The sequence below is a fragment of the Branchiostoma floridae genome, chromosome 4, assembly GCF_000003815.2.
Source record: "Branchiostoma floridae strain S238N-H82 chromosome 4, Bfl_VNyyK, whole genome shotgun sequence".
Taxonomy (NCBI): Eukaryota; Metazoa; Chordata; class Leptocardii; order Amphioxiformes; family Branchiostomatidae; genus Branchiostoma; species Branchiostoma floridae.
Window position 1 is genome coordinate 30,435,457 of NC_049982.1, and position 26,911 is coordinate 30,462,367.

General features: G+C 40.6%; 3 protein-coding genes across 3 annotated transcripts in view; all 3 read left to right on the forward strand.

Annotated features, from left to right (window-relative positions):
• Positions 1-26,911, forward strand: part of LOC118414804 — a 1,072,569-nt gene that overhangs the window by 665,526 nt on the left and 380,132 nt on the right. The window lies entirely within an intron of this gene.
• Positions 6,178-8,176, forward strand: LOC118414848. Its single transcript, XM_035819113.1, has 2 exons — positions 6,178-6,358; positions 7,066-8,176. Exons 1-2 carry the CDS (start codon positions 6,191-6,193, stop codon positions 7,354-7,356), a joined length of 459 nt encoding a protein of 152 aa, XP_035675006.1. The 5' UTR covers positions 6,178-6,190; the 3' UTR covers positions 7,357-8,176.
• LOC118413761 (tripartite motif-containing protein 45-like) lies at positions 8,994-10,596 on the forward strand. Its single transcript, XM_035817294.1, has 2 exons — positions 8,994-10,101; positions 10,571-10,596. Exons 1-2 carry the CDS (start codon positions 8,994-8,996, stop codon positions 10,594-10,596), a joined length of 1,134 nt encoding a protein of 377 aa, XP_035673187.1.

Sequence of the window (26,911 nt, forward strand, 5' to 3'; positions counted from 1 at the left end):
CATGGATTTTTGTGCAATTAAGGCACTGGTACTTTTTACCTTTGTGTAATTTAATTTTGACTTATGAAAAGGTGAATGCTTGCTTATTATGGTTGTATCAAATATTAGATAATCGGGCTTTGCACTAAGGCAGGTGTGTATTTTTACCTGTTTTTTCATTTACTATACTTTAGTATATAAAAAGATACTGCTTCTACGTTGAATGCAATAATTAAGGGTTAATGACCCTTCCCGAGGTGTATATGGTGTCATAACGCCTGGTCCTTTGCTATAACCGCCGAATAAAACCACCGAGTGAGCGAAGCGAACGAGGTGGTTTTATGAGGTGGTTATAGCAAAGGACCAGGCGTTATGACACCATATATACCGAGGAAAAGGCGGGTCATTAACCCTATTATCATATAGCCTACCCACACTGACCCATTTAAGAGTAGAGTAGAGTAGAGTTTCCGGTTGGGTAGGAGCGACAAATTCCTTTATAAAGCATACATCTTTTATTCAGTACATAAATTTGAACAGTGAATTTGAACAACATAAAACTTGTACGTGAAATGTATTTCTGTTTCAAGTCTTGAAATAAGAACAAAGTCGATTCATTATGTTACAAACTGTTGCACGCTCCGTATTTCTCCACTCGCCCATTCTCCAGTTTGTCGAGTTCGTTCGTATCAGGCGGTAAATCTCTGCCAGCTTTCCTGAGGCATTCCGGGATCCCTGTGCTTCATAGCTCTTGAGAATCTCGTTCACTACGAACCCAGACACGTCTTCTCCGAAGAAAGGTAGCATTTTGGTCCTCCAGCGCCATTACCGCTACTCAATGGCGAACCGTGGTGTTATTGTCGTCTGGACTTAATGGGCGGGGGTGCAAATAATTTTATTTTCCATTCGCAGTTTAAATTGGACATGACTTGAAATAGATTTTATTGTCTTAAATATTATAGGTAATTCAATGTTGTTTTAAGACGGCAAATGTTTTCTTTGAACAAAGAAACACGCACTACCGATGTTAATAGAGGGAGCCATCCCCCCTGCCATGAATGTACTTATTCCCCTATCTTGGCAGATGGACGATTCCTCGATATCTCATTCTGATTGGCCAGCGTCCTGTTTGTCTGTCCTTCTGATTGGTTCAAACTTTCAAAAGTCATTAATGCACACGTGCAATAATAAAAACATTTAATGCACGGATGTTACGGCGTCATAACCAGCATGAAATGGGGCCTTCTGATTGGCCCACGTCCCCTGGCTATATGATAATATGCAATGAGATTCTTTCTCACCGAAAAAAAAAGCATAGCTGTTCAGGTCGCGAATACTAGTGTAAAGCTGTTATTAAAGGCACCCAGAGCAGTTTTAAGTGCATTAAAATGGAAAATATTCTGGATGAGACAATCGGTACGATATTGACATTTATTTCACCATACTAGCACATTTGTATCATTATTTTGTAGTTTCAGCGTTTAAAAGAACGCACAAACATGTCGCAAACTGGCCCTTTGATTTATTACGCCCCTCAATAAATCAGCACAGGATCGAGCGGATTGAGCCACTAACGGTTTCCCGTCGGTACTTTTCGGAGATTTCGATTTCAACAATCAACTCTCTCAATTTTGTTGCCGTAAGCCTATCATACGATCGCACACTAAAATCATCTTTGTAATACTCATGGATCTGTCGTACAAAATTCGGTTGGCTTGTAACGGAAAATTCGGTCTTAGATCTCTGTCTGTGGTCGGTTCTCTTATTTTCTTTTCAGAATTTGAAAAATTCCTAGACATCGTAAGACAAACTTACCAGGATCCTATGACAAATCGAATGTGACCGAGTCGTTAACGTTGTGTAATTTCATACACCTGGTCCATATATTGAGTTAGAATGTAATTTGTGTTTAACACATTCGACGCCATACTCGATTTTCCACAACATACACAACATAATTACATAGACAGTCAGTACAAAGGCACTTTCCCAGGCATACAAGTGTGAACTAGAAAGGCCGACATTTGCTTGAGAGCAAATACAGCATATTTCAGCCATCTCCCTCATGCAACAATAGGCCTTGAGGTCGTTGACCCCTTTGGCCATTCAAAAATGACCAAAAAACCCCTAAACATATCATTTTAAAGTGGTCCATGCCAAAAAATATACATGGGTCATTTGAATAAATATCTAGAGCACCCCTTTACCAATTTACGGGTCATTAGGTTGTAAATCGAGGGAACAGGAGCCAAAAATGTCAAAATTTTGTCAAAAAATGGCCATAAAATCGCAAAATTAAGCATTTGTTGTACCGTATGGGAAAACTTTTATTGAATTTATGTGCACATAATTGAAGGTCACTTTTATACCAAATTTCAGATCATTTGGTTGTAAAACGAGGCTACAGGAGCCAAAAATGTCCTTTTTTGGTCAAAAAATGGCCAAAAACCGCAAAATTAAGTATTTTGTTGTACCGTATGGGAAAACTTTTATTGAATTTATGTGCACATAATTGAAGGGCACTTTTATACCAAATTTCAGATCATTTGGTTGTAAAACGAGGCTACAGGAGCCAAAAATGTCCTTTTTTGGTCAAAAAATCGCAAAATTAAGCATTTTGTTGTACCGTATGGGAAAAGTTTTATTGAATTTATGTGCACATAATTGAAGAGCACTTTTATACCAAATTTCAGATCATTTGGTTGTAAAACGAGGCTACAGGGGCCAAAAATGTCCTTTTTTGGTCAAAAAATGGCCAAAAATCGCAAAATTAAGCATTTTGTTGTACCGTTTGCCAAAACTGTTATTGAATCTAGGTGAGCATATGATCAAGGCACCTCTGTATCAAATTTCATGTCATTCGGCTGTAATACCAGGGTACAGGAGCCCGAAATATACATAAAAATTGACAATAACCTCAATAAAATCATTTTAAAGGCAGATATGAAAAAAATGAAAAAAACACCTGAGGGTATTGGCTTACTCTACCTTTGTGCCAAATTTCAAGTCAATCGGTTAAAAAATGGCGGAGTTGATTCGATTTGAAGATTTGACAGGAGAAAGAAAGAAAGAAAGAAACATTACGAATACAATATATTTCACCATACCTATGGTATGGCTGAAATATAACAATACCCTAACCAACTCCGAGAGGACGAACAATGGTACCAGTCACGCGATATACCCATTCCACAGACAGAGAAGATTAGAAAGGTTTCAAGGTGTTCACGTCTCTTCCGCAGCAGTCTGCAGAGGGGACTTCCTTCGAGGAACACGGTCGCAAGACAAGACAAGACCAGGTAAGAAAGAGAATGACAATCATTTTAAAGGTGTAGCTAAAATACACTTGCATGTATCGGTAAAGAGTATAGTGTTTGCATGAAATGGTTTGAGACATTTTACACCAGCGATATGTGTGTATCCATTAAGATATAAGAAACTGTGTTTACGTTTGCCATATTTGTATGCCGTCGTTAAACAATACACGCAGTTTATATTTTCTATCTTATTTCTGAAATAAGTTATTGTAATGTCAGTGAGTTGGGTTTATATCCGCATATATTTTTTATCAACAATGTTCGTAACTAATTTCAAGCAAAATCCGAGGACGAAATGAAAATGTTCTGTTACGTCACCCATGCAATTCATGTAGAAAATTCAACAAACGTTTTTGGAGCAGAAACCATGTCAACTTGTGCTTTACATGTATATGACACATACTTGGGTATCATAGATTAGATGCCTATACTGGGTAACGGCTAATCTCAAAGCAGATCCTACGGTGGGATAAGATAGTAAAATGACGTTATCATGCAGCCGGCCGAGGAGTATTAGTGGTCACCGAAGATACCCGGTGGTTTATGGACATTCCTTGGTCGTCTACACTCCTTTGCCAGCTTTTACTATCTTATGCCACCGGTACATTTGTCTGGATATTAGATAATGGCATGGTAACCCATTGAAAAATATCATAGCATAGAGAAGAAAACAGAATTCTAGAGACTACTTTTCGTTTGCAACGAATGCTTACAAGATCACGGTGTATGTAATCAATCACTTGATTTTTTTCTTATTAATCTAGCAATACTGTAAATGCAGAAATGTTCGCGGTGGATTAATGTTCGCGGTTTTCGCGGTGACCACTTCACCGCGAATTTAAAACCACCGCGAACATTTTTCTACTATGATATTATATTGCAGTCTATGGTGTTACCGCGAACTTAAATCCACCGCGAAAAGTCCTTTTTCCCGCTACCCCGAAATTAAATCCCCGCGAACTTAAAAACATTTACAGTATCATATGGCAATCGATTATACATATTGTATATTATGCATAACTAAAGTACAGAGGTAAACGTTTTCAAGACCAGAGTTTTGCGCACGTAATATTATTGTAATAGAGGATTGGCGTTAAATTATTCATGAAGAAATTCCAAGAACCCGAAGTATTGTTCTGTGAATTGTGTGTATCACAATATTCTTTTGTGAGATACAACTGCAATGCTTTGAAAACCAAAATATTGGCCGACGTCGAAATGCACAGTGACAAGCTATACGAGTTCCTTGCTACAGATATACTAGTAGTTGGTTAACCTCGAAGGTAAAGACGAAATGGCTGTTGCTTGGCGACTCAGTAATTGCACTAGCAACAAACTGGTCAAACAGTCAATTGCAGTTTTTACAAAAATCGCAATGAGGCAGTTCTGCGCTGCGTATCTGCTGTCACATACTCATGATTCTGGATTTGAGACACATCCATCAAATCAATAGAGGCTAGCGTGAGGCTAGATAGAATTCTAAGCGAAAAATAATATCAAAATTCAAATAATGGATATTCTAGTAATATGATAGGATGTAACACTGAAGCTTGCTATAACTATACAAATGACTAAAATTCTGCTAAAAAGGAACATGTACTGTTTTACATATAAGGAATGTCAAAGTCGTGACGATTAGGCCTAGGAAAATGTTTTGTTTTCAGGTATCCGACCGCTTATAGGAAAAACCTGACGAGAGATGTTAAAAATATCAGTTATACTTTGCTGAATTATATTATTTGGATTACTACGGGAAAAGCTAAAGATTAAAAACCCAACACCAGTTCACCTTTGTCGACGGGTCAAACTGCATCAGTTGATATATCGAACTGCAATATTTTCAAATATTGAAGTAGCTTATATTCGTTGTTAATATATAAAACTGAAATGTTTGCAAAATATTGCAGTTTGAGACCACCTACCGTCGACTTGATATCCCTAAATACCACGTTTTTAAAAACAACGGATATAAGCTACCCCGTGGATAAAAGGTTGACAGCTAGCGTTACCTACCAGCCTTACTTTTTTCAGAACCGGCACCGGAACACACAATTTTTCCTAGCTATAGGCCCTAGTCGCAGCTGTTGCGCGTTTGCCGCATCCACGGAATTTCAATCGATAAACGACATCCGTAAACACAAACAATTTGCAACAACTGTACCTCTAGAATTTCGCACACTACAATATTTCCTACTTGATTATTACGTTTTATGCCTTTTCAGTCAGATTTCAGTCATGGTGAAGATTACGGCCAATGCTGACGGGAAGCCGGCGTTGCAGGCAGAGCCGACGATGGCCGAGGAGCCCGTGCCGGAATCGCCCGATAATTCGCCGCCGAGTTTCGTGGTGTCATCGCCGGTCTATTGTCCACCTTCGGTAAGCGGGCTTCGGTATCATACGAAGAGAGTGCACGTGTTTCTGTGTGTGTTTGCTGGAGCTTGTGCATGTATGTGTGTGTGTGTATGCGTGTGTGTGTGTGTGTGTGTGTGTGTGTGTGTGTGTGCGTGCGTGCCTGTATGTGTTTTCGTTGTGAGTTTGGGTTAAAGGACATACAACATGTGATTTTTCATAGCCAAAGTCAGCTTGATACATTAGTAACGTTAGTACGGAGGAAGCGTAACTTAGAATATGAATGAGGACGATGTAAAAATCGTTTCATAGATTTTAACACTTTACCAAAGTATACGCAGCCATTATATTTCATTTATTCATATTTATGAATCTTTAAGGTGATCCCTTCTAAGAATTGATTGAGCAACTTTTTTCAAAGTGATCCCTTATTTATACGAAACCACAAAAATATCCACCTTCGAAAATAAACATCACATCAACCATATACGTAGTCATTACCATATCCTTTCTGTATTTGTACCTAGACAAGCCCAAGCCGCCTGATGACTCGCCCGCGGAAGAAGAAGGTGTGTTACCGGCGGTGTAAGATCCTGATGTGGTTCGTGCTGGCGTTCCTGGCGGTGTTCATGTTCATGGGCGCCAGCTGGTACGTGCACAGGCTGCACCGTGAGGCGGAGAGACCTCCATGTGTGTACGGGGACGAGCACGAGGTTGGTACATGATTGAATTATCGCTTGTTAGTCGTCATCGGCCAATCATGATGCCTCTTAGCCGTAGACGGCAACATGATTGGTTGGTGACGACTGGCCACCGTTTGTGTGTTTGGGGACGAGCACGAGGTTGGTATATGATCGAATTATTGCTCGCTAGCCGTCACCAGCCAATCACGTTGCTTCTTGACCGTAGACGGCGAGGTGATTGGCTGGTGACGAGCAGGATTTAGGTATGGGATCCAGAAATGATGGTCAATTCAGTACCAAGGCCTGCAGTCGCCAGCCAATCACGTCGCCGCCTACGGTTAAGAGGCGACATGATTGGCCGGTAACTTTGCCATGATTGAGAAAAAGTTTCCATAAATTTCTGTAATTTCAACATGTCGACACGAGGGGCAGAATTTTAACAAATACACTACAAAAATGATTGAAAAAAATGAGAGCTGTCTGAAAATTGAATTATGTTCGGAGAGTAGCCTGTTTTGAGGTTGTTGAGTTTCCCCATTCAGGTAGCTATGTATTTGCAAGATGTAGGCTAACGCTGTGCAATGTTTGATGCAAATTTTAAGCAAGTTTAGCAATGCATGTATATTATAACCTTGAACATATTGTACAATTAGTCAGGGCTGAAATTCATTGAACAGCTTGTCCGCAATGTGTGATGACAGTCTGAAATGAAATGTACATTTTAAATTTTTTTCCAGGACTGTGATAGGGAGAAGTCGAAGCTGTGGCTGGAGTGGTTGGAGAAGAGCCTGTGGATGATGGAGCACCGGGGGGAGGAGCGCGGAAGGGGGAAGAGCGGCCATCGCTCCGGTCTGGAGAACGACACCCGCGAGCGTCCACTCCACAGGGAGGACGACAACCACATGGATCCGTTCATACACATGATGAGGGAGTTCCGCCAGGAGATGGAAGAGCGCTACCAGGAGATGGACAGGGATGGGGTTCACCCTCCCCCACCCCCTACTTCTCCCCCACCCCCTCCCATGTAGAATTAATTAGAATTGATTGATGCGACTCGTTCTAGGTTTTGTGAGACTTAAATTTGCATGCGTTTCCAAACCATAAGAATTAAAGTGCATCAAATGATACATGTAGTACATTGTAAAGAATTATTCTCATAAGGATAAGGTTGACATTATCACCGATTCTGACGGATTGAAATGTCTATCATAATACACGCACACATATACAAACACACACACACACACACACACACACACACACACACACACAAACACACACACACACTCACACATACACACACACACATGCACACATACACACACACACACATTCAAACACGCACATACAAACACACACACACACACAAACAAACACATACAACAAAAGCTACATGTAATTTGGATATTGGATATTGTTCTCATCACAGCACGAGTAGGCCAAGCGAAGCTAGGCTTTAATATTTTCACATGCTTGTAAAAAATAAAATAAAAATACTGTCAAAATGTTTTCTCACATCTCGTGGTATTTGTTATATGCAACGTTAACCTTGACTTTATAATATCATCAATATAAAGATGGTGGGTGGTTACCCTTATGATATACAATACAGTGTCTACTAATGTTAAATTCGCTTCATTAATAGGTAAGTTGTCTTGTTTTCGAAGACGATGTAACAAAGATTTGACCTATCAATCTACAGATGTAACAGTTTTAACCATTGATGGACAAGCAGACAAACACACCCTTGTATCCTTGTAAACATAATCTGTTTCATTTTTCAAAATCGATTACAAGTGTATACATAAAAAGCAACATAAACCAGAAATTTGAAATTTTCCCAATAAAATTGACAATGCATGAATGACACTTAAACCAAATGTTTTGCAATTTTCTCTGAGTTTTGAGCTATGGTATATTCCAGTTTGTAATAATAATAATGAACCGTAGGCTCTTAAATCATTCATTGTTGGCATTTTTCCATTGTTGCTTTCAAATTCTTTTCGTCTCACAAGATTTTGGTTGAAATTTGGACGTGGCATAACGGTACAATTTACAGGAAATTTACACCCTTTACGACCTATAGGTCGTTAACCCGGGACCCAGTCGCGCACCTGCTCATGAATTTTAATTAGCGCCAGGCCCGTGTGATTCGCTTTGAATGGGGAGCGAGTACCGTCTCCCAAATATTTGGCTTTCCAAACAACAGTGACAAGGTCAGGAAAGGAAGATTCAATTCTTGCCTGGGGGATTTTTTTTTAGATTATACTTAGGACTGGATTTATTATATTAATGTATTTTAGGTGTTGAGGTATCCTCGCAGGGCGTAATGCTTTCGAAACCAATATTGGAATGGTCCATTTCTGCGCAGGGGGTTGAGCGAAATCTGCTGTTATATGCCTCCAACCAAAGGTAGTCATGATCGTGTCTAGTAATTTTAACATAAATAGTATAGAAATGTTACTGTCGCCAGGTGAAAATAAAAGTATAAAAGTGAAGATAGTACTAGTGTTTGTTGATGACGGTACGGTTCATGCAATGAGTAATTTTCTGTACGTCCAACTGCAATAACATGTAACCTTTGTACAGTAAACAATCGTAACCAATGACGCACTCTCTGCTCTAACGGTGTACAAAGTGTGCACTGAGGCGTACAGGTGCAGTCATGGCGGAGGCCATACTCAGTCAGATATCGGGCGACTTTCTGGAGTGTACCATCTGCATGGAGCCCTTTAAGGACCCCAAGATCCTTCCGTGTCTTCACACCTTCTGTACGGACTGTCTGGAGAAGTTTGTACGGAAACAAGGCGACGGGAATGACAAGTTTCCGTGTCCAACATGTCGGACCGAAACTGAACTTCCGGGGGGCGGTGTCGCTGGGCTCAAAAACAACTTCTTTGTCCTGAGCTTGAGGGACACCGTTGACACTCACAAGAGCTTGGTTAGTAAGGAGGATGACAAAGTGCCGTGTGATAACTGTGAAGTAAACGTGGCTAGTCACGGCTGTGTTTTGTGTGAGGAGTTTCTCTGTGACGAATGCGCTCGAGTTCACCGTCGTGCCAAACGTACGCGCGACCATGAAGTCATCGGCGTGGTGGAGCTAAAAGAGCTACTGCTCACCAAGCCACCATCAGTCAAGTCAACACCACTGCCGCTGTGTCCGAAACACGAAGACGAGAAGCTGAAGTTCTACTGTGAGACGTGCAAGCACCCCATCTGCCGAGACTGTACAGTACTGCAGCACAAGGACCACGGCTACAGCTACATGGCAGACGTTGCGAGTGACGTCAGGGCAGAGCTGAAAGGCAAACTGGAATTCGCGATGCCGAGAGTTGAGCAATACCGGCAATTTGCAGGGGTCGTAAATGAGAAGCAGGAAGAACTAGACACTATGAGTGAGAAAGCTGCAGACGACATCGACGCAGCTGCAGAGGAAGAGATCAAGTATTATAATGGCCTGGTCAGACGCAAGCAGACTGAGCTGAAAGAAAAGCTGGCATCCATCACAGCAACCCGTTCCAAGCAGCTCTCTGTTACAGCAGACAGTGTTGAGAGCACCTTAGGCTGTCTGTCCAGCACAGTGGACTTCTCACAGAAAGTCGTGCAGCATGGCAGTGACTTTGACGTCATGAACGTGTACTCTGACGTCACGGCCCGGCTCGAGTCTCTGCTGAAAGGCCCAAACCCGGACATTCCAGAAGACATCGGTTACGTCAGGTTTGATCAAAGGAAGAAAAGGAAAGAAACGGAGATCGTTCTTGGTGACTTTGTTGGTAAGTTATGCCATTCTTATCGTCAACCGACCAAGGAGCTTAACCGTATCAAGACCGCGCTTTTTGTCAATCCTGGACGAGACGGAGGGGGAGCTTTTGAGCTCCCTTCCAACTTCTGTAACTATGTAACGCCTTATCATATGGCCACAAAATTTAGGAGAATTATGTAAACATAAAATCTGAAGAAGTGAAGAAATTTGACACCATCGTCACGTAATGTGACGTATCAGTTTGATTGTGTTGGTTTGGAACCATGAACAAAGGTATTCCCAGAAAACGTCAAGAAAGGTATACAAAGAACAGCAAGTGCAGTTAACAGAATGATAATGTTTATTACAACTTGTGTTGCCAATAACAACATCAATGTCGTGAAAATGACGTCATGAAATGACCCCTTACCGGTACCCATCCCGGGGATAAATTGATATTCAGGAGTTGTTTAATGTTGAACAATGCCAGATGCAACTAGAGTTCGGCGACCTCATGCCTCCATGAAAAATTTAGAGATGTTATGTAAATGACACATTTACATGGTTTATTCATTGTGTTGAACATTGGTGACCTTACACATGCTATATGATATGATATATTTTTAAAATCATCAATCACTAAGCACTTTTACCATTTTTGCATTAATTATACAAATTAGGTCCTCATTTGCATATTAGGTATATGTGCTAAGTTTATGGAAGTCCAGTTATGGAATCACATAAGTTCTTCATTAATTATGCAAGTCCAGTTATGGAATCACATAAGTTCTTCATTAATTATGCAAATGAGTTCTCATTTGCATAACATTGATATCAATGTGTACATCTTTGCCTAAGCAACCTGCACGAAATGGAAATCAATCGTTCTTTAGTTATCCTCTTTGGAATATTTTGACAAAAATGCCCCTGCAGTTCAAAATTCAATTTTAGGGGGCTAAAACTATGTCTACCTTGTCCTTATGTTCACAGATATCTACCACCTAAATGTCCAGACAGTTACATGTCCGGGACAAGAGATACATTGAAAAAGTGCTATGATAGAATATCTTTTATTAATCATGCAAAATACCTCTAAATTTGCTTGCATTTTTTATTTTTATTTTGTACATCTTTATCAAAGCTACCCAGATTAAAATCTGTTATTTCTATATTGAGTTATCATCTTCGGAATCATTTTGCAAAACTGCACCTGCATTACCAAACTTAGTTGCTACGGGACCAAACTCACATCAGTTATTCAACTTCTTCTCAATTGCGAAAGCTGTCTAAAAACTCAAAATCGCGACCATAATTTTTTCAGAACGCAAGATCAAAACCAAAAGTTCCGCTGCAGTACCGAGGGAAGCCGCTAAGAGGCCCAAAATCTGATCATTTCCAGCTTTCACCACACCCCACCAACACATCAGGTATGAAACGAATTCGTTCTTGAGTTATCTTGCTCACAGACACACAAACGCTAGTGAAATAACAGTTCGGAGACCTCATATCACCTTGAAATATTCTGATTATGCAAATTATTTCCACATCTACATAATCTATGCTTAGCGATATACACCACTAACTAAAACAGGTTACAGTGTTCAATCATTTACTACTTGGAAAAATTATAGCACATTTTCATTATTTTTGCCAATTATTATTTAAATAACTGGTATCTGTTACCACAATATTCGACGTCGTCCTGGCCTCAAATGACATCAAGGAGTTTCAACGGGACATCGAGATGAAGACCAGAGAAGAGAAGCATCTCAGAGAGAAGGCGGAGCTTCTCCTGAAGACCGTGCAGTGGTTCTACATTGACGACCACGAAGAGAAGCAGCCTTACGACGCCAAGGTCAACTGCATGATAGAGGAGGCCTTCGTAGCTAAGAAGAGAGGCGTTGACTTTGAATTCCAGGGAGAAAGTCTACACATAGACTTTCTAACAATGAAGGAAACCGTCGTTGGAGACACGGCAGCAGCTGCGGTAGACGTTATTCGACATGAGCTGGAGAAAGAAGGTAGAGTTTGATCCTAGTAACATGAAATCACTTGTAATAAAAAATTTACAGCAGCATTAGGCCACAGCAAGTAAATTTTATGGATGACATCCTCTGCAGACTGCAAGACAAAAAAAAAACAAGATGTGTGAAAAAAACAAGATGGCTAAATTTTCAAAATAGACACCATAAATGTTGTAAGAAAATTGTAAGTGACAAAACATGGTAGTACTGATGACAAATCATTCATTTCTGTATTCAAGAAGTGAACTCGTGTAGTAAAAGTGACACTAGTATTGTAGACTGGTATCACTTACCAAGTTGGCAACTACACTTATGACTTCCATAGTGGTGCCACTTTTCCAACTATCCAGCTGGTTTCACTTCTTTAACTACAGTCCTGGGTACCTCGCTAATGTTACTTCTACAAGTACAATCATTAGGCTCCAACACAACATACTTTCCCATTTTGTTACTTTCTTATCATGTTGACCATCTCCGAAGAAGAAAAAAATTCTTGTTTTTTTTTCTGAAATCAGGCGAAAATTAATGATCGCGCGAATGTCATCCATAAAATTTACTTGCTGTGGCCTTATTGTAATTACTGGGCAGTCATGCTGATGACAAGCACACAAACCATGCCAGTGATCAGCCATATGTAACAATGCATTGGTTGTAGGAATACACATTTTAGAACATGTCTGTATGTTGCGATGATATCACAACATACTATGTAAAGAAACGGCTTGAAAATGTAGTTTCCATTTTGTGATAACGTAGAGGGCGTTATAAATCTTATACTGTCATGATGACAATGTGATATCATTTGACCAAACTAACTTTTATAATAGTTTGACCTTGACATATAGACTTTGACTTTTGCGATGCTTGTGAGTTTGGTTTGTTTCATTTAAATTGCCCAATAAGCTATGTGAAATGATATCCTGCGAATATTGCTTACTGTAAAAAAACTACTACAGACATCTAGAATTTTTACAATGTATCATTCTATTGCCATGGTTTACTGTAAACAAACAACAGTTGTACCAGGCATGGGAACCAAACGGTAGCCATTTGCAAAATTAACCATCATGTAACTGGCACTAAATCCACGTTTGTGGAGCAATGTTATCTCATCAATGCATTGTAAAACATTTATATTTTGTTGTAGGAATGTTATGTCTGGCTTTTGCATGCATTTTGTTTGCTGTGTGATTAAAACGCATGAATCAAAATACTGAGTTGATATTTCATTTTTGGCGGGACATGCTTGGTCTATACTACAGCATAATTTTGATCATGTGGCCGGAATTTCACCCTGACAAAAAGACATTTCCGGTCGTAGATCTAAAAGAGCTTTATCCGGCTTTCATCTCTGAGAGCTCCAGCTGTCAAAATATGTTTTACAGATATACAGCAGTTCTGGAAGACTTATGTATATCTTTTAAACGGTATTTATCCTCTATGACTTGAACAATAACCTTTCCACTCAACTGCAGCTATTTTTCCTAAAATCTTGGAGTTTCTACACTCAATTTACAACATATGCCAATACACACCCATTTTGAACGCCCCTTGTAAGATAACACTAAAATCGTGATATACGAGTACAATTAGATTATATAACATGCAGACTAAAGACAGGTATGCCCCTTACATGTAAAAGAGTGTTACAGGACTACATAGCAATACAAGAGCAAACCAGTAACAACGGGCGTTCAAAATTGTGAACTTCAACAATGTCATATGGTAATAGTAAAATTGAGACAACAAAATATCGTTATTTCGTGGATTCTTATGCATATAACTTTGTCACATATGAGCCTAACCTACATTTATAAATAATAGATACCACTGAACTAAGCTCCATTTATGATACGTTTGTCTCTCTTTGATGACTACAATGTATTTTATAACTGTGAAATGATGTGTTATAAGTAGCGTTTGACAACGAACAATACGAAAGTGGATAAAAGATGAAACGTTAGATAATTACCCTTCAACGTCAAGTACATTTTACCGTTATGCTCCGAATCATGTTTAAGGGAACTAACTTGAAAAACATAAAACAGTGTATATATCAATCATAACTCGTAAAAACAGCCCCAATTATTATATAAAAAGACGGGTGTGTTCTGGACGGAAGGGCGGTGACCATTGTCCACTCACGTGTCCAGCGAGTGACCACGCAGGTTGCTGGTTGGGGAAAACCCAGACACGATCACTCAAAATGACGTCTACGTCATAACGGTTTAACGGAAGCACAATCAATCGACCTGTCACATAATCTCCAGTATTATAGTTCACTCCTTTTCTGAATTTCAAAATAGCGCAACGATTGTACCAACAGCAAGGGAGAAAACTGAGATAAAATAGACACGTATGAATATGGGCGTGGCATGCACGTGAGGATTGACCAAGGGGAAGTCAGTGCATTTTTTGAGGAAGAGGCGTGCAACAACATATCATTAGATGACCTTACCTATTTTTTGGTGTCTGATACTCGTGGCCTATCGATATCGGGTATGGTATGACATGACCAAAGACAAAGTATTTTCTTCTCTACTGGTATATTTTTCTGAGGTTTTTTAATTAGTTCAAGGTAACAGTATGTTTCTGTGGTATGGTATTAGTAATACTTTTTACTATTTTATGATAAATTGATGGTATCATAATGGCAGATAATTCTTTCTCTTTGTAGGAAGGAAAATATCTGATAAAATATTTTTTCAAATCGTAAAACATTCCAAGCTTATGACGTAAGATATTTCTCCTGGAAGTCCCACGACCACACCCAAGATATGACTCCACGAAACAAGGAAAATCTAAATGCTTTTTTTACGAGGTGATCTGTATGACGTATACAAAACACTCCTTTTTAGCTTTTTTTTGTCATTTACCAGTAGTTAAAATTCTATTAAACCCCATTACTCAATAAGATATTTTTGAAAATATCATGACTACATCCTTTCAATTAATTTGTATAAAAACGGCATATGGCTATCTGAAGAAGCATACTGTCTTTGACATCCTCTACATCGGTCCTGTTCAACAACCACCGACTGGTAAGTGCTATCTACTCTGGCCTAGTATTTAGATACATGCGAAACAGAACTTCTCATATGACATTGGAGTTTTTCTTTTACACAACCACTTTTTCCAACCTGATAATTGTATTCTCATTTCTCATAATTCTGACACATATAAAATGGTGTTATCGAAGCCTTGTTACAAAAGTCTTGAACAACACCTGGTTATCTGAATTGTGCATGCCTCTTTGGTTACTGATGCTGTAGATTTTCTTAAACGTTTTTTTCTCTCTTTCAATTGGCATTGCTGTTACAACAGTTACATAGATCAACGTTATGTTGTGTTATAGTGACCGACTCAATTTTTTCTGTGGTAAAAAATTAAAATGAACATTGGTCTGTGTTACGCCAGGAAAAGAAGGTACGGTTTATTTGTCTTTAGATTATAACCTTAAGCTACAAAAGAAGAATAGCTCTAAATACTGAACAAATAACGTTTGGAAATAATGAGAAATAAAATTCGTGATTGTATTTACTTTAGAAAATGGCCTTCCTCCGAACATACCTGCTCTGTGTCGTTCTTCTTGCCATCGGATCTTCGTCGTCCGAGCTCGGGCGTTTCCGGCACCGGTTACGTCATCTTCGGGCGGCTTCGTTGGTCCTGAGGGATACTGCGGACGACACGTTGGACCGTGCGAAGGATAACTATGTAAGTACACGTTACTCTTAAAACTTCACGTTTTAGTCTTTAGAAATGTATCAAATATAACTAAGGAATGTTTAAGAGAAAAGCATGCTAAATTCGAAGAATATCATTTGTAACCATATATATGCAAGTATATTGTACAGACTTTGAGTTTATATTTTAAACTTACGTTTTACACATTTGACTGTGTATGGCTGGGTAAAAGATTGGAAGTAATTGTTTAGAGTTTTATTTTAGTTTTCCAATTTGCCAACTCTTGACAACAAATAATAACAGCCTATGTTTTTTTCAGAAAAAAATATATAATCTCTTCCTTCCCGGAGTCTTCCTACCTTCTACGAAATACTTTCCTTCCACGAATCTAAGGAACAAACGCTTTATATACACGTGCGTAACCATTCAGGCCTTATTATGTAACAACCATGGCAGGAAACATTATCCCACTACGGACTGACCTATACACAAAGAAAGTCAACCAGAACAAAAAGAGGCGGCAACCTGAGAAGCTACACGTACAATGGCTTGAGTAGCATAAGACTAGTCTACGGAAGGGTGGCCTGAAATTCAGACTGTTTTCAGGGCTTATACGGGCAAGCCTTTCGATGACAGAGCTAACATGCTGAGTAGAACATATTCCATATTGATAAAAGGACTGTTGGCTACATCAAGAGGGCGAAACAATCAGCGGGTTGGCGTAGTTGAACAAGCGGGGGCAAAAGCTCGAAGTGCCGAGAACCACCAGCCTATGCAGCGCGTACGTAGAGAAGGGTGAGAGGGTGTTGAAGATAATCCATTTAATTATTTTTATAGTGTGCCGAGGAAGAGTGCCCAAACGGCTTCTTGCAGGGAATTGGGAACCCGCTGTGTCGACGGGAGCGCGGATTCTTTAACGCTACGCCGTCCGTTGAACAGGTAATATGATGAATCCGCTCGACATGGTTTGTTTTTTTCCTAGGAATTCCGTAAAGAGGAACACAATTTCCTACCAAGTACTGTAGGAGCATCCTCACTAGATAGCTTTAACAGCATATGGGGTTAGGTGTGCAAGTGTAGTGTGGTAAAAATGCAAGGGATGACCAGTAAGCTCTAGATCGGCCTCACTCAATTGTTTTGGAGTTGAAAAGTATTTATGCAGCGATAGTATGAATTGTTGACTGAATTACAGAATATGTTGTGTAATTTGTTGCTATAACTTTAACGTTAGTAATGGTTGAGTTCGTTGCTTTCACAGATTGGTGCAGAAATCGCGGAAACAGACCTAGCCCTGAAAGTGTGGAGCTGTGTTCTGGAGCCCGTGTTTAAGGACATGGGGGATGAAGGCGAATCCGGAGAAGCCGAGTCTACAGCTAGTATCGCCTCACAGGTGGAGACCGTGCGAGCAATGGTCAGTATTCTGCACTCTGGTACGAAGGCCCACAGCGACAACGTTCGCTGCCTACGCACATAAATTCGAGATTGTCTGCATATAGGGGTTGAAGGGGGTTTTGTAAGGGACGGAAGCTGCTGTGGTATACTCACCAAGCAGAGGCGTACGGACAGTAAACGAGGCATATCATGACATGTTGCAATCTTTCCAAATTACCTCGGCTTGGAGAGTAACTGTTGTGCGCCTTTGTAGTCTGAGGCTGCTAGTATTATACTGACAAAATAACTGGTATGATATTGATCATGTAGTATCATATGTTTTACCTATATATTTTGATGGTTTTGTGCCTCACATTGACCAAGTTCAACAGCTCCTCATTTGACGTTATGTTCAGATTCGTCAAATTTTGAGCACGATAACAAAGTTCCGCCATCTTTTATCTTAGATGGAGAACATGGGTCTCCCACAGGCGTTCAGCGATGCTCCGTGCAGCCTGGTACTCCTCCAGGCCTTCAAACGTCAAGCCGAGACCTTCTCTGATCAAGTGAAGGTCATGGTCACAAACACCAATCCGCATGCGCAGAAATAGAACTGAAGCAGCCACCGCGTCATTGAATAGCTTTGTCGTAGATTCATTGTGGTCTAAGGTTGGTTTTAGTTTTAGATCTGTTGTAGTTGTTAGTTAGTTAGTTGTAACAGACCATTAAAATGTCATAAGTCAGGATTTAGAAGAAGTGAGCCAAATAATTCTTACTTGCACAACTGGATATGATTTTGGAAACCCACACTATCATGTGGCTTATCTTTTTACCTGGATGTATTACCTTAAGCTTCATCGACGAATAGAATAAATGGTATAGTTGTAACACACTATAGTATATCTAAAATTATGTCAACGCTTTACATACCTCCTAGACCTACTGTAGTACAGGGTAAGGATAAAGATGTTTCTGGCTAGAAGAGCAGAAGGCATTTATTAACATTCAATGCATTGTTTAACATGTTTGAAGATCTTTGTAGGTTCTACGAATCATCTAGTATCCATTTCTGTCAGAAATGTGTGTAAGTCCCATTGGGACATGTCAAATATATCTTTATGTTTGAGAATAAAGAGTGTTATACTAACTGAACACAGTTTACAATATCATATTAATTGAAAACCAGGTTTGTGAAACTAACATAGTTGTATATCGCGCTTTCTACACACGAGTATTTAGTATTCTCTACGTATTGTATTACCTCCTAAAACAACAATCACCTGACATGCCGCGGATGTTGTGCCCTTGGTATAGGTACTTAACACCGATTTCCTCACTTCACTCAGCTGAAAATGAGTGGCTAGATTCGGTTAGTAATGTCCCTAGTACGTTCGGTGTTAGAAAGCCCGACTCAAGCACGTTAAATAACAGCCGCACTTAGGCCCCCTTTCCACTTGACGGCGCTCTCACCGCGCTCTCTCTGCGATGGAAAATTGGCCAGAGCGCGGTGAGAGCGCCGCGACGCCAGAAAAGCTGCTGTAGTGGAATCTCTCCGGCGACCCCAGCGCGCTCTCACTGCGACGAAAAACTTAACGTCAGCATCTTTTTGTTTGTTTGTTTGTTTATTTTGAAACACCTGGGTAGCCTATTCAGTGCCAATACACTGGTTTTCGATAGGGCCCAGTTTCACATATACATACATGGAAATAAAAACAACTTACAGAGAGAAAAGTAGACATACACGTCGGAACATTGTTGGTTTTTATGAGGTAACAAAGGTTCGAAAGATTACTCAACGAATTTCGGAGACAAAAAACGAATCTTTTGACATATAGTGTATTTTGGTATCTTTGAAGTCATCCTTTTACGTCTGACATAACATTCAAAGTATAAAATCAAGGCTGTAAACAAATCCAATTTTGGTCACTGTACAGTCACTCAGCCTGAAATATACACGTTTCTTTTGCTGTTTTTTCTTAAATCTGTCATGTAGCTTGTTCAGAATACTACTTCTTTATCGTGCCACGTTATCAGTGTAAATCACACAACACTGAAACGCTTCGATTTATTGAAAATAGGACTTCAATAATCTAAATGTACAGATGAAGAACAAGAAAACCTAATGTCATCATTGTCAAATTCAAAATAAGGTGGAAAATGATAAACCTTTGTTTTCTCAAACCTTGGTTATTCCATCTCAGTTTTATTATATATCATCGGTACATTTTGGATATTTCTCAGGGTTCTGTCTGTGTCAAGTATACTTCTTCACAAACCACAATTGAGAGCGCAGAGAGAGCGCAGTGAGAGCGCCGTCCTAGCTAAATTGGTATCATAAACCACTTTTGAGACCTATTGCGCTCACCGCGCTCGCTGTGCGCTCTGTTGGCGCTCACGGCGCTCGCTGCGCGCTCTCTTGGCGCGTTCTCTGCGCTCATCCTTGGATCGCCGTCCACGGCGCTCTCACGGCGACTGTTTTGAGCAGGTTCAAAACAGTCGCGGAGGTGATGGCGACCATGGCGACCATGGCGCTCACACCGCGCTCTCTGCGCGCTCCCATGGCGACCTTGGCGATCCCACCGCGCTCTGACCGCGCTCATCCCAATTTGAGGTCGCAGGGAGAGCGCCGTGAGAACGCCATCCTAGTGGAAAGGGGGTCTTATCGCAAAGAATAGCAGTTCGCACTTCCTCTTAGTAGTACAGACAAACCTGCGGCCAGATGCAGTGTTATGGTCAGAAGAAGGAAAGAAGATCATACTGGTTTAGATGAGAGTGCAATCGGAGAAAAGAAAGGTGAGCAAATACCACAACTTGCTTTAGTGTTGCATAGAGAAAGACTGGCAGTCCTGGCTGTTCCCGGTAGAAGTGCAAAGGTTTCCCAGCTTAGTCCACGTGGAAGTTAGTAACAGCACTAGGAGTGACAGGAAGAGCAAGAAAGGATGTAGTGCACAGGATAGGGGAAGCAGCAGAGGTTGCCTCATGTTGGCTGTGGAGGAAGAGGGAAGAAGCAGGCTGGAAGCCGGGAGGAGCGGATGGGTAGTGGATTGGCCACCACTGCCGGGCCCGACAGCGAGAGGATGTAACGGATAAGGGTCGAAACATGCGATGAGAGCATTTCCATCACTCCACTCACCTTTGTAGGTAAGAAGAGTCATGAATGCGTCTATGATGTATTTACCAACAAATTGTAAATATTTCCAAAAGTGAAAGAATCACATAGATCACATAATATTTAAAGAAATTTATCTAGATTCGAATTTTCATACTCATTTTCTCGAAAAAAAATTAAAACTATCGTGACGTAGATATTATTCTAGCTAAAACAACTCAAACTTAGTACAAATATCACTTAAAAACCGTCTCGGTGACTTGAAATGGACTCTGATGTTTAGTTCAGCACCAAGGAAAGATCCACCCAGAAAGAACAGAAGTCGGTTGTTCAAATCATTAATTTTCATCAGAGGTTCGAATCTAACACTTAGAATGATAACACTCGTCTTCTGTATACTATTTACACTGACTTGAATCTACTTAACGTCAGTAAGTGTATAAAATCAATTGTAAAGTCCCATATTGTTTTATTACACTAACATTACAAAACAAACCACTGGCACCTTACCTATGTGTACTATGTATTCCTGTAACTATATATAACGATTATGTCACAGATGAAAGAGACCATCTTATGAGATGGAATCATAAGTCTGCCAGTTAGTAAATCGTTAGAATACGGACCAGTGCAAGTTTAGACTTCGTTCTGAAGCAATAAGTATTATAGCGCCACCTCTCGTTATGTGTCGAAACTGCAATCGTCCTCTCGAGGTTGGTGTTAGCACACAATATACTTTATACTGAAGTTCTCATAAATACAATATTGTTTCTTGCTGATTTGTAACGGTCAAAATAGGAATTTTAAAGATGAAGGGATTTAAAGACAACGTGACAACGGCTGTATCGCAAGTGACATGAATTCAGGGAGGTTACACAATGAAAATGTCTGTTCTGGTTCCTGCTAAGTTCTAAGCTCGTCACACATTCCATGCCAGCAGTTCGCTTTATTCCCGCTAGATGGCTATTTTGACCTGAAGTGCTTATGGAGTGGAACTTCTGTTTGATAAATGTTGTCCTGCGTGTCCAATGACATTACCTCATCTTATATACGGATTCTACGCTTATCAATTTATTTCATCTCATCAAAATGATTAAGTTCCTACATTGACACCAGAAGACAAAACTGCAAATCATTTTCTTCAATGTGTATGTGCGTGTATGTGTGTGTAAAGGTTTCTGTAAAGGTGTGCGCGTGCGCGTGCGCGTGTGCGTGTGCGTGTGCGTGTGTGTGTGTGTGTTTGTGTGTGTGTGTTTGTGTGTGTATTTGTGTGCATGTGTGTGCGAGAGGTAGATTGAAAACTCAGCAATGGCCATCTTTTTTATTGAGTATTAGATAGCCACAGATAGTTTCGCGTCTGAAGTCTCCCCTCTTGGTTTCCTTTGCTGCAAGCCTATTCTAAACTAGATAAAACATCTCTCTCACTAAAACTCAACTTCTAAGCCATTCCATACTTATCTAGTCGACTCAATGGCTACATTTTACGAATCTACCCATTAAAACATATGGACATATATCTCATGATCTGAACTATACTGTATTAGAAAATGTTTAAAGGAGTGAGTGAGAAATGCTCCAAATCTTGCAACGGTACGTCCTCAATTATTACTATACTTACTGGTGAGCTTAGTGATATCTTAGTCAAAATATTACACGCTAAAGTCTGAATTGTAGGCCATTGTTGGTTTGTTCGGTTTGACCACTCCAATATGCTGCGAACTCTGACCTTTCTGTCATTGCGGATGTTTTCTAGCGCCGTCGGAGGCCGTTGCGTCCTGAATATGATGTCCCCTGCTATCATACAGACAGCAGATGGCCAGACAATGCCTCAACACCCTTAAGTCCACAGTGGTGCGATCTCTTCCATTTAGATTCACACCGCCACTTGTAAACGACTTTTCCGACATAGATAAATGACACTTTAAACACAGATGTCATATCAAGTATTCAAACGAAATCGGAGACGCTATAGGGAACACGTCAAAAAATAGAAGACAGATAGCTCACAAACTTTGTTTCTTTCATTGCCTATTCTCTACATCAGTTTTATACCAGCCTCTAGGCGATCTTCAGTCACACTCCTCTCACGCGTTTCCACACAAAAAAACTGACAAGACAAATACCGGGGTCGCACATGATCGATTGCTTCGGTCAGTCACAACTAGCGCGGAATTAAGATATTCGGAATCGCTTAAACAATTACAAGCGGCGAGGTGGCAGATGCCACGATGATGGTTTATTAAAGGTTTGGCGGGCGGTCGTCCCAGCGGTTATCGGTAGTGGAACAGAGACGGGCCGGTCACGGCTTCTAGCCGCTGGCGACGCCAGGACTTCGATTGATAAGAGAAGATTGAATCCTCGCTCCCTCGTCCCACGAGTTGCCAGTACCATCTCCCTCGCGAGCGGCATACACGCGGGGGCACGCACAATGGGAAGAGCGATATTAAACGCCAATGATACGTGTTAAGTGTGTATTAAGAGACTCCTATCTCGGGAGACTCTACACTATTAATTTCGACCGACGCGGTTTCGCCATTTTGCTCGGCCCCGAGGGCGGGCGTGTTCTTACTGATAATATGGTAACGAAATTGTTAAATCGATAGAGTGGCGGAAATGGAAGTGTCAAGTCCCTTCAATGCAACTCAATACGGACTTGTGTGAGTTATTGGTCAATAAGTCGAAGTTGAATGAGAGATGGTTGGCGATAGCGGGTTGCCACAGTACCCTAGGAGTTTGTACCAACCCTTTCTTTAGGGCGTCGATTTTCAATAATGTCTCGGTATGGTCATTACAGAGTTTTTGACACGGAATTGATACGTTGCTATGCTCGTAATAGATGGTGAATGTCACGAGCACGATGGCTGTAGGGTTCGCTTGAGATCTTCATTTGATAAAGCGGTGGTGACCTTTTCGCTCGGGCGGCCGCCTCGTCAGGGATTGGTCACGGAGTGGCGCGTGAAAGGGTGGGAGAAGGGCGAGGGATGCGTTCACCTGGGCCCGTGTCAGTTGAGTTTGCATTGCCGTTTGTCAGGGGCATACACCTTTTTAAAAAGGTGGGCGTACTATGTAATGTGCGTGTACACACACAGCCGTAGCTACCGCAAACAGAGACAAAATCGCTTGGATGCGCGTGTTGTTGTTGTCGCTGCGGTAGTACGTAATTGTGGTAACGTAATTGAACGTAATATCGAGATAAAACAAGAGTTTCGGATATACACTTATTCGTTAAAAAATGCAATGATCAACGATATCATTTATAGAACTTGGGAGCAAATGTAAGAGGATTGGGCATATTCGCCACATGTGCATATCCATCTGTTAATAAAAGTCCTCCCGAATTCCGAACATTGAGTTTATTTCTCGACCTGCGTCGTCCCTTTTTGTAACCAGACTTTGTCCTAAATATATGAATAACACTTTATCCGCGGGGTAACCTTTATCCGTTGTATGTAAAATCGGAGTATTTAGGGATATCAAGTCAACAGACGAGTGTTTCAGACTGGAATGCTATGGAAATATTGCAATTTGAAATCAACGTCCGTCGACTTGATATTTCTAAATACTTCGTTTTTAAAAAAAACAACGGATATAGGTTACCATGTGGATAAAAGTGAACTACCATTACATTTTTGTACACTGCATTGAAGAAAATATTTTTCACATTGGTTTCACATATTACCCATGTCAATATCTCTCTTCTAAAGCAGTTATTCCTTTTTTACACATTGGCGATTTTATGGAGCGCTGGGCGTTTCAAAACTTTATAAGCACGTTGTGTCAAAGATCATATCGTTACTGGTAACATCATTTTTATCATTCATTGCTGCTATCATGAAGACGGTATAGTGATTTCTATGCGCCCTGCACGGTTTTTATTGAAGTTTGATTCTGACTCATTCAGCTCGAACATGACAGGAGATTATAAACGTCACACTTGAAGGTCTGCGAAGGTTCTGTAAAGATAAGACAGAACTTAGGATGTGACTTAACTCCAACGCTTCACGCTTCGTTCTGACGTCTGCACGTAATCCCATATTTCTCCTTCCACGTTCACGGCGGTCGTCTGTTATTAATTGCCTTCATTACACCTCGATTTCATGGTACTTGTTAATTAATTGTCGGCTTATGAAATATTACACTATTACCGGGGTGTATTTAAGCATTCATTCCAGGCATGAAATCATCCTCAGGAGCGTATGATATTTCGTTTTGTAATAATAATATTTTCTAACCGTGGTTGCTCACAATGGTATCGCGAAAGCAGATGCGCCAGGCGGTATGCCCCCGCGGCATAAACTGTGGAGGAAGAGGGCGTAGGAAAATTAAATTACTTCTGCACACGATCCAATTACTTTGAAACAAGTTTCGGGGATACACTCCTCCTCCCAGTAATATAGGATAACGTCTGTTGCCAGCCTAGCGCGGCGTGGCGCGCCCGACGGATCATTCCGTCTCAATTACCGCAGGCAATCGAACGTATCATGGCTTTTCGAAAAGCTTTTTCGCGGATGAACGGACGAAAGTGGGGTGCTCTCAAAGCGTGGTGAGAAGACATATTAATATTTCAACGGCGACTTTGGCAGCCCGACCTGTAATTAATAATATGGATATACCAATATCTATAATATGAAACGCAACCGGCGCCTAGCCTAATAATACATACCATGAAAGCCACCATTCTGCGAAACTCATGCTGTTTTGTAAGGTTAGGGATGCAGTTAAAAATGGATTTGCGTGGACTATGGATTTTAAAAATTAGATATGACACACGATATAAACTATGATTTGAAGGACAGCAAAATTTGAAAAAATTATAGACTGCATTTCTTTAATAAAGTAATTTGCTCAAACTATGAGGGGGACTATAAGCAATAAAAAGGCTTTTTCCAAAGCTTATTTATGTGACATGTATAAGCTTATTATACAACCTGTTTTACCTTGAATCTTTACCACAAAATCTAGATGCTAGTTTTTCAGAATGTCGAAAAGAAGGAATTAATTGAATCCCCTAAAACCACATTAGCAATATGTGTGCAATGACAATGTACAAATTTGTCTTTGGATAAGAGGGGGGGGGGGGGTCAGTTTGTTCTTTTCTGGAATATATGATGTATATGTCCTTCTTTACACCTCTTATAAAATAGTCCTTTTTAGTGTTCATTTTGCGGGATATTGTTGATTTTGAATGTAAAGGTTCTTGGTTCGAATCACTAGCAGGACCCAGTTTAAGCTTGTATTTCCTAACTCTATTCAGGGCGCGGTCATTTATGTCGTGCGGTCGTCGCACGGTTTCTAAATAAGGACATTAATTGGGACAGTCATGCATGTGTCTAGCTTGATTAAATCTCGCTTATAGCAGCCCGCTCGCTTATAGCAGCCCTCTGCAGAGAGGGGCCAGTTCCAGCCCTGGACAGCAGAGTTTGTGTTACACAGACTAGAAGCATGTGTCCTGCAAATTTAAAGTTCAGCCGTCTTGCTATGGCCCCCTTTACACAACACGGCGATCGCGATACGCTCTCGCCGCGATCTAAATAGGATATGTGGTATAACTTGATTTCATACTGGATATATCCGACAGCATGGAAAAGTGTGACTGAGAAGACAGCAAAACACACAAAGTGCAACAAAATTCGTTTCTTTTCTATACAATTCGTTGAGCGATCTGTCAAATCTTAGGTCGCAAAGAGCACGCGGCCAGAGCGCCGTCCTAGTGGAAAGAGGGTATACTGCACACAAGAGATAGCCTAAATACTATCCTCCGTAGTGACCACTGGCTCAATACTTTCGCTTGCTAAAACGTACTCCTTGACTGGCAAGCGAGCGTGTTGAGCCAGAGGTTCACTTATTTAATGTAGTATGGTACTCAGGCTTAAAATGAGGCTGTATGTCTTTATAGATCTTTGTCGTTGGTTGTCAAGGTACGCCCTCGCGGATCTTCCGTATTGATAAAGAAAGCCACACCTCCGGCATGTTAAAGATTCAACCGCACTTAGAAAAAAAAAATCTGTGTCCTTCCCGGTGTCTGGATCCATCCTTACAGTCCGGTCTTAGGCAGCTTACTGTAGTTACCCCTAATTTAAGGCAGTTTTCCTTTATGGCAAACAAGCAAACAAACAAACAAGCAAACATATATGTCCCGTGTGTTGGCTTCATTCAGAGCACACACACGTGCCATGTGGCATGTCATTTCGTTAAAAATGTAACAGGACCAAAACATTTATCAACAGCACCTCATTCGTCATGCACCCTTCCATCGTCTATCACCACGTCAGTGTTCTAGCCTTAGGCCAGACGGATTTTATCATATTGATGACATTCTATGGGCACTGCATATTTTTTGCGACCGAGTGAAATAATGAACAAAAAAATTGGACATACTTGCCATTAGGGGTGGGTACCGGTACAGAAAATTCAGGTCCAGGTCCGGTTCAGGTCCAAAGGATCAGGTCCAGGTCCGGACCTGAACCTGGACCTGATTCAGTATGACTCATACCAATGGTCCATTCCACTACAAAGAAATCTGTTTGATGGAGTATTACTGGCGTTTTACAATCCTACAACGCTAACTGCACCTGTGCGATTGGCTGTAAAACTTGGTAGAAATTACTATAAACTCTATTCTACTTCACCCGTGTTATTTTCTTCCACCTGCA

Excerpts from the sequence above, each read along its gene's own strand:
- LOC118414848 (XM_035819113.1), top strand. The coding sequence starts at position 6,191 with ATGACTCGCCCGCGGAAGAAGAAGGTGTGTTACCGGCGGTGTAAGATC. Across the intron at positions 6,359-7,065 it reads TGTACGGGGACGAGCACGAG|GACTGTGATAGGGAGAAGTC; the intron begins GTTGGTACATGA and ends ATTTTTTTCCAG.
- LOC118413761 (XM_035817294.1), top strand. The coding sequence starts at position 8,994 with ATGGCGGAGGCCATACTCAGTCAGATATCGGGCGACTTTCTGGAGTGT. Across the intron at positions 10,102-10,570 it reads CGTTCTTGGTGACTTTGTTG|AGTTCGGCGACCTCATGCCT; the intron begins GTAAGTTATGCC and ends AGATGCAACTAG.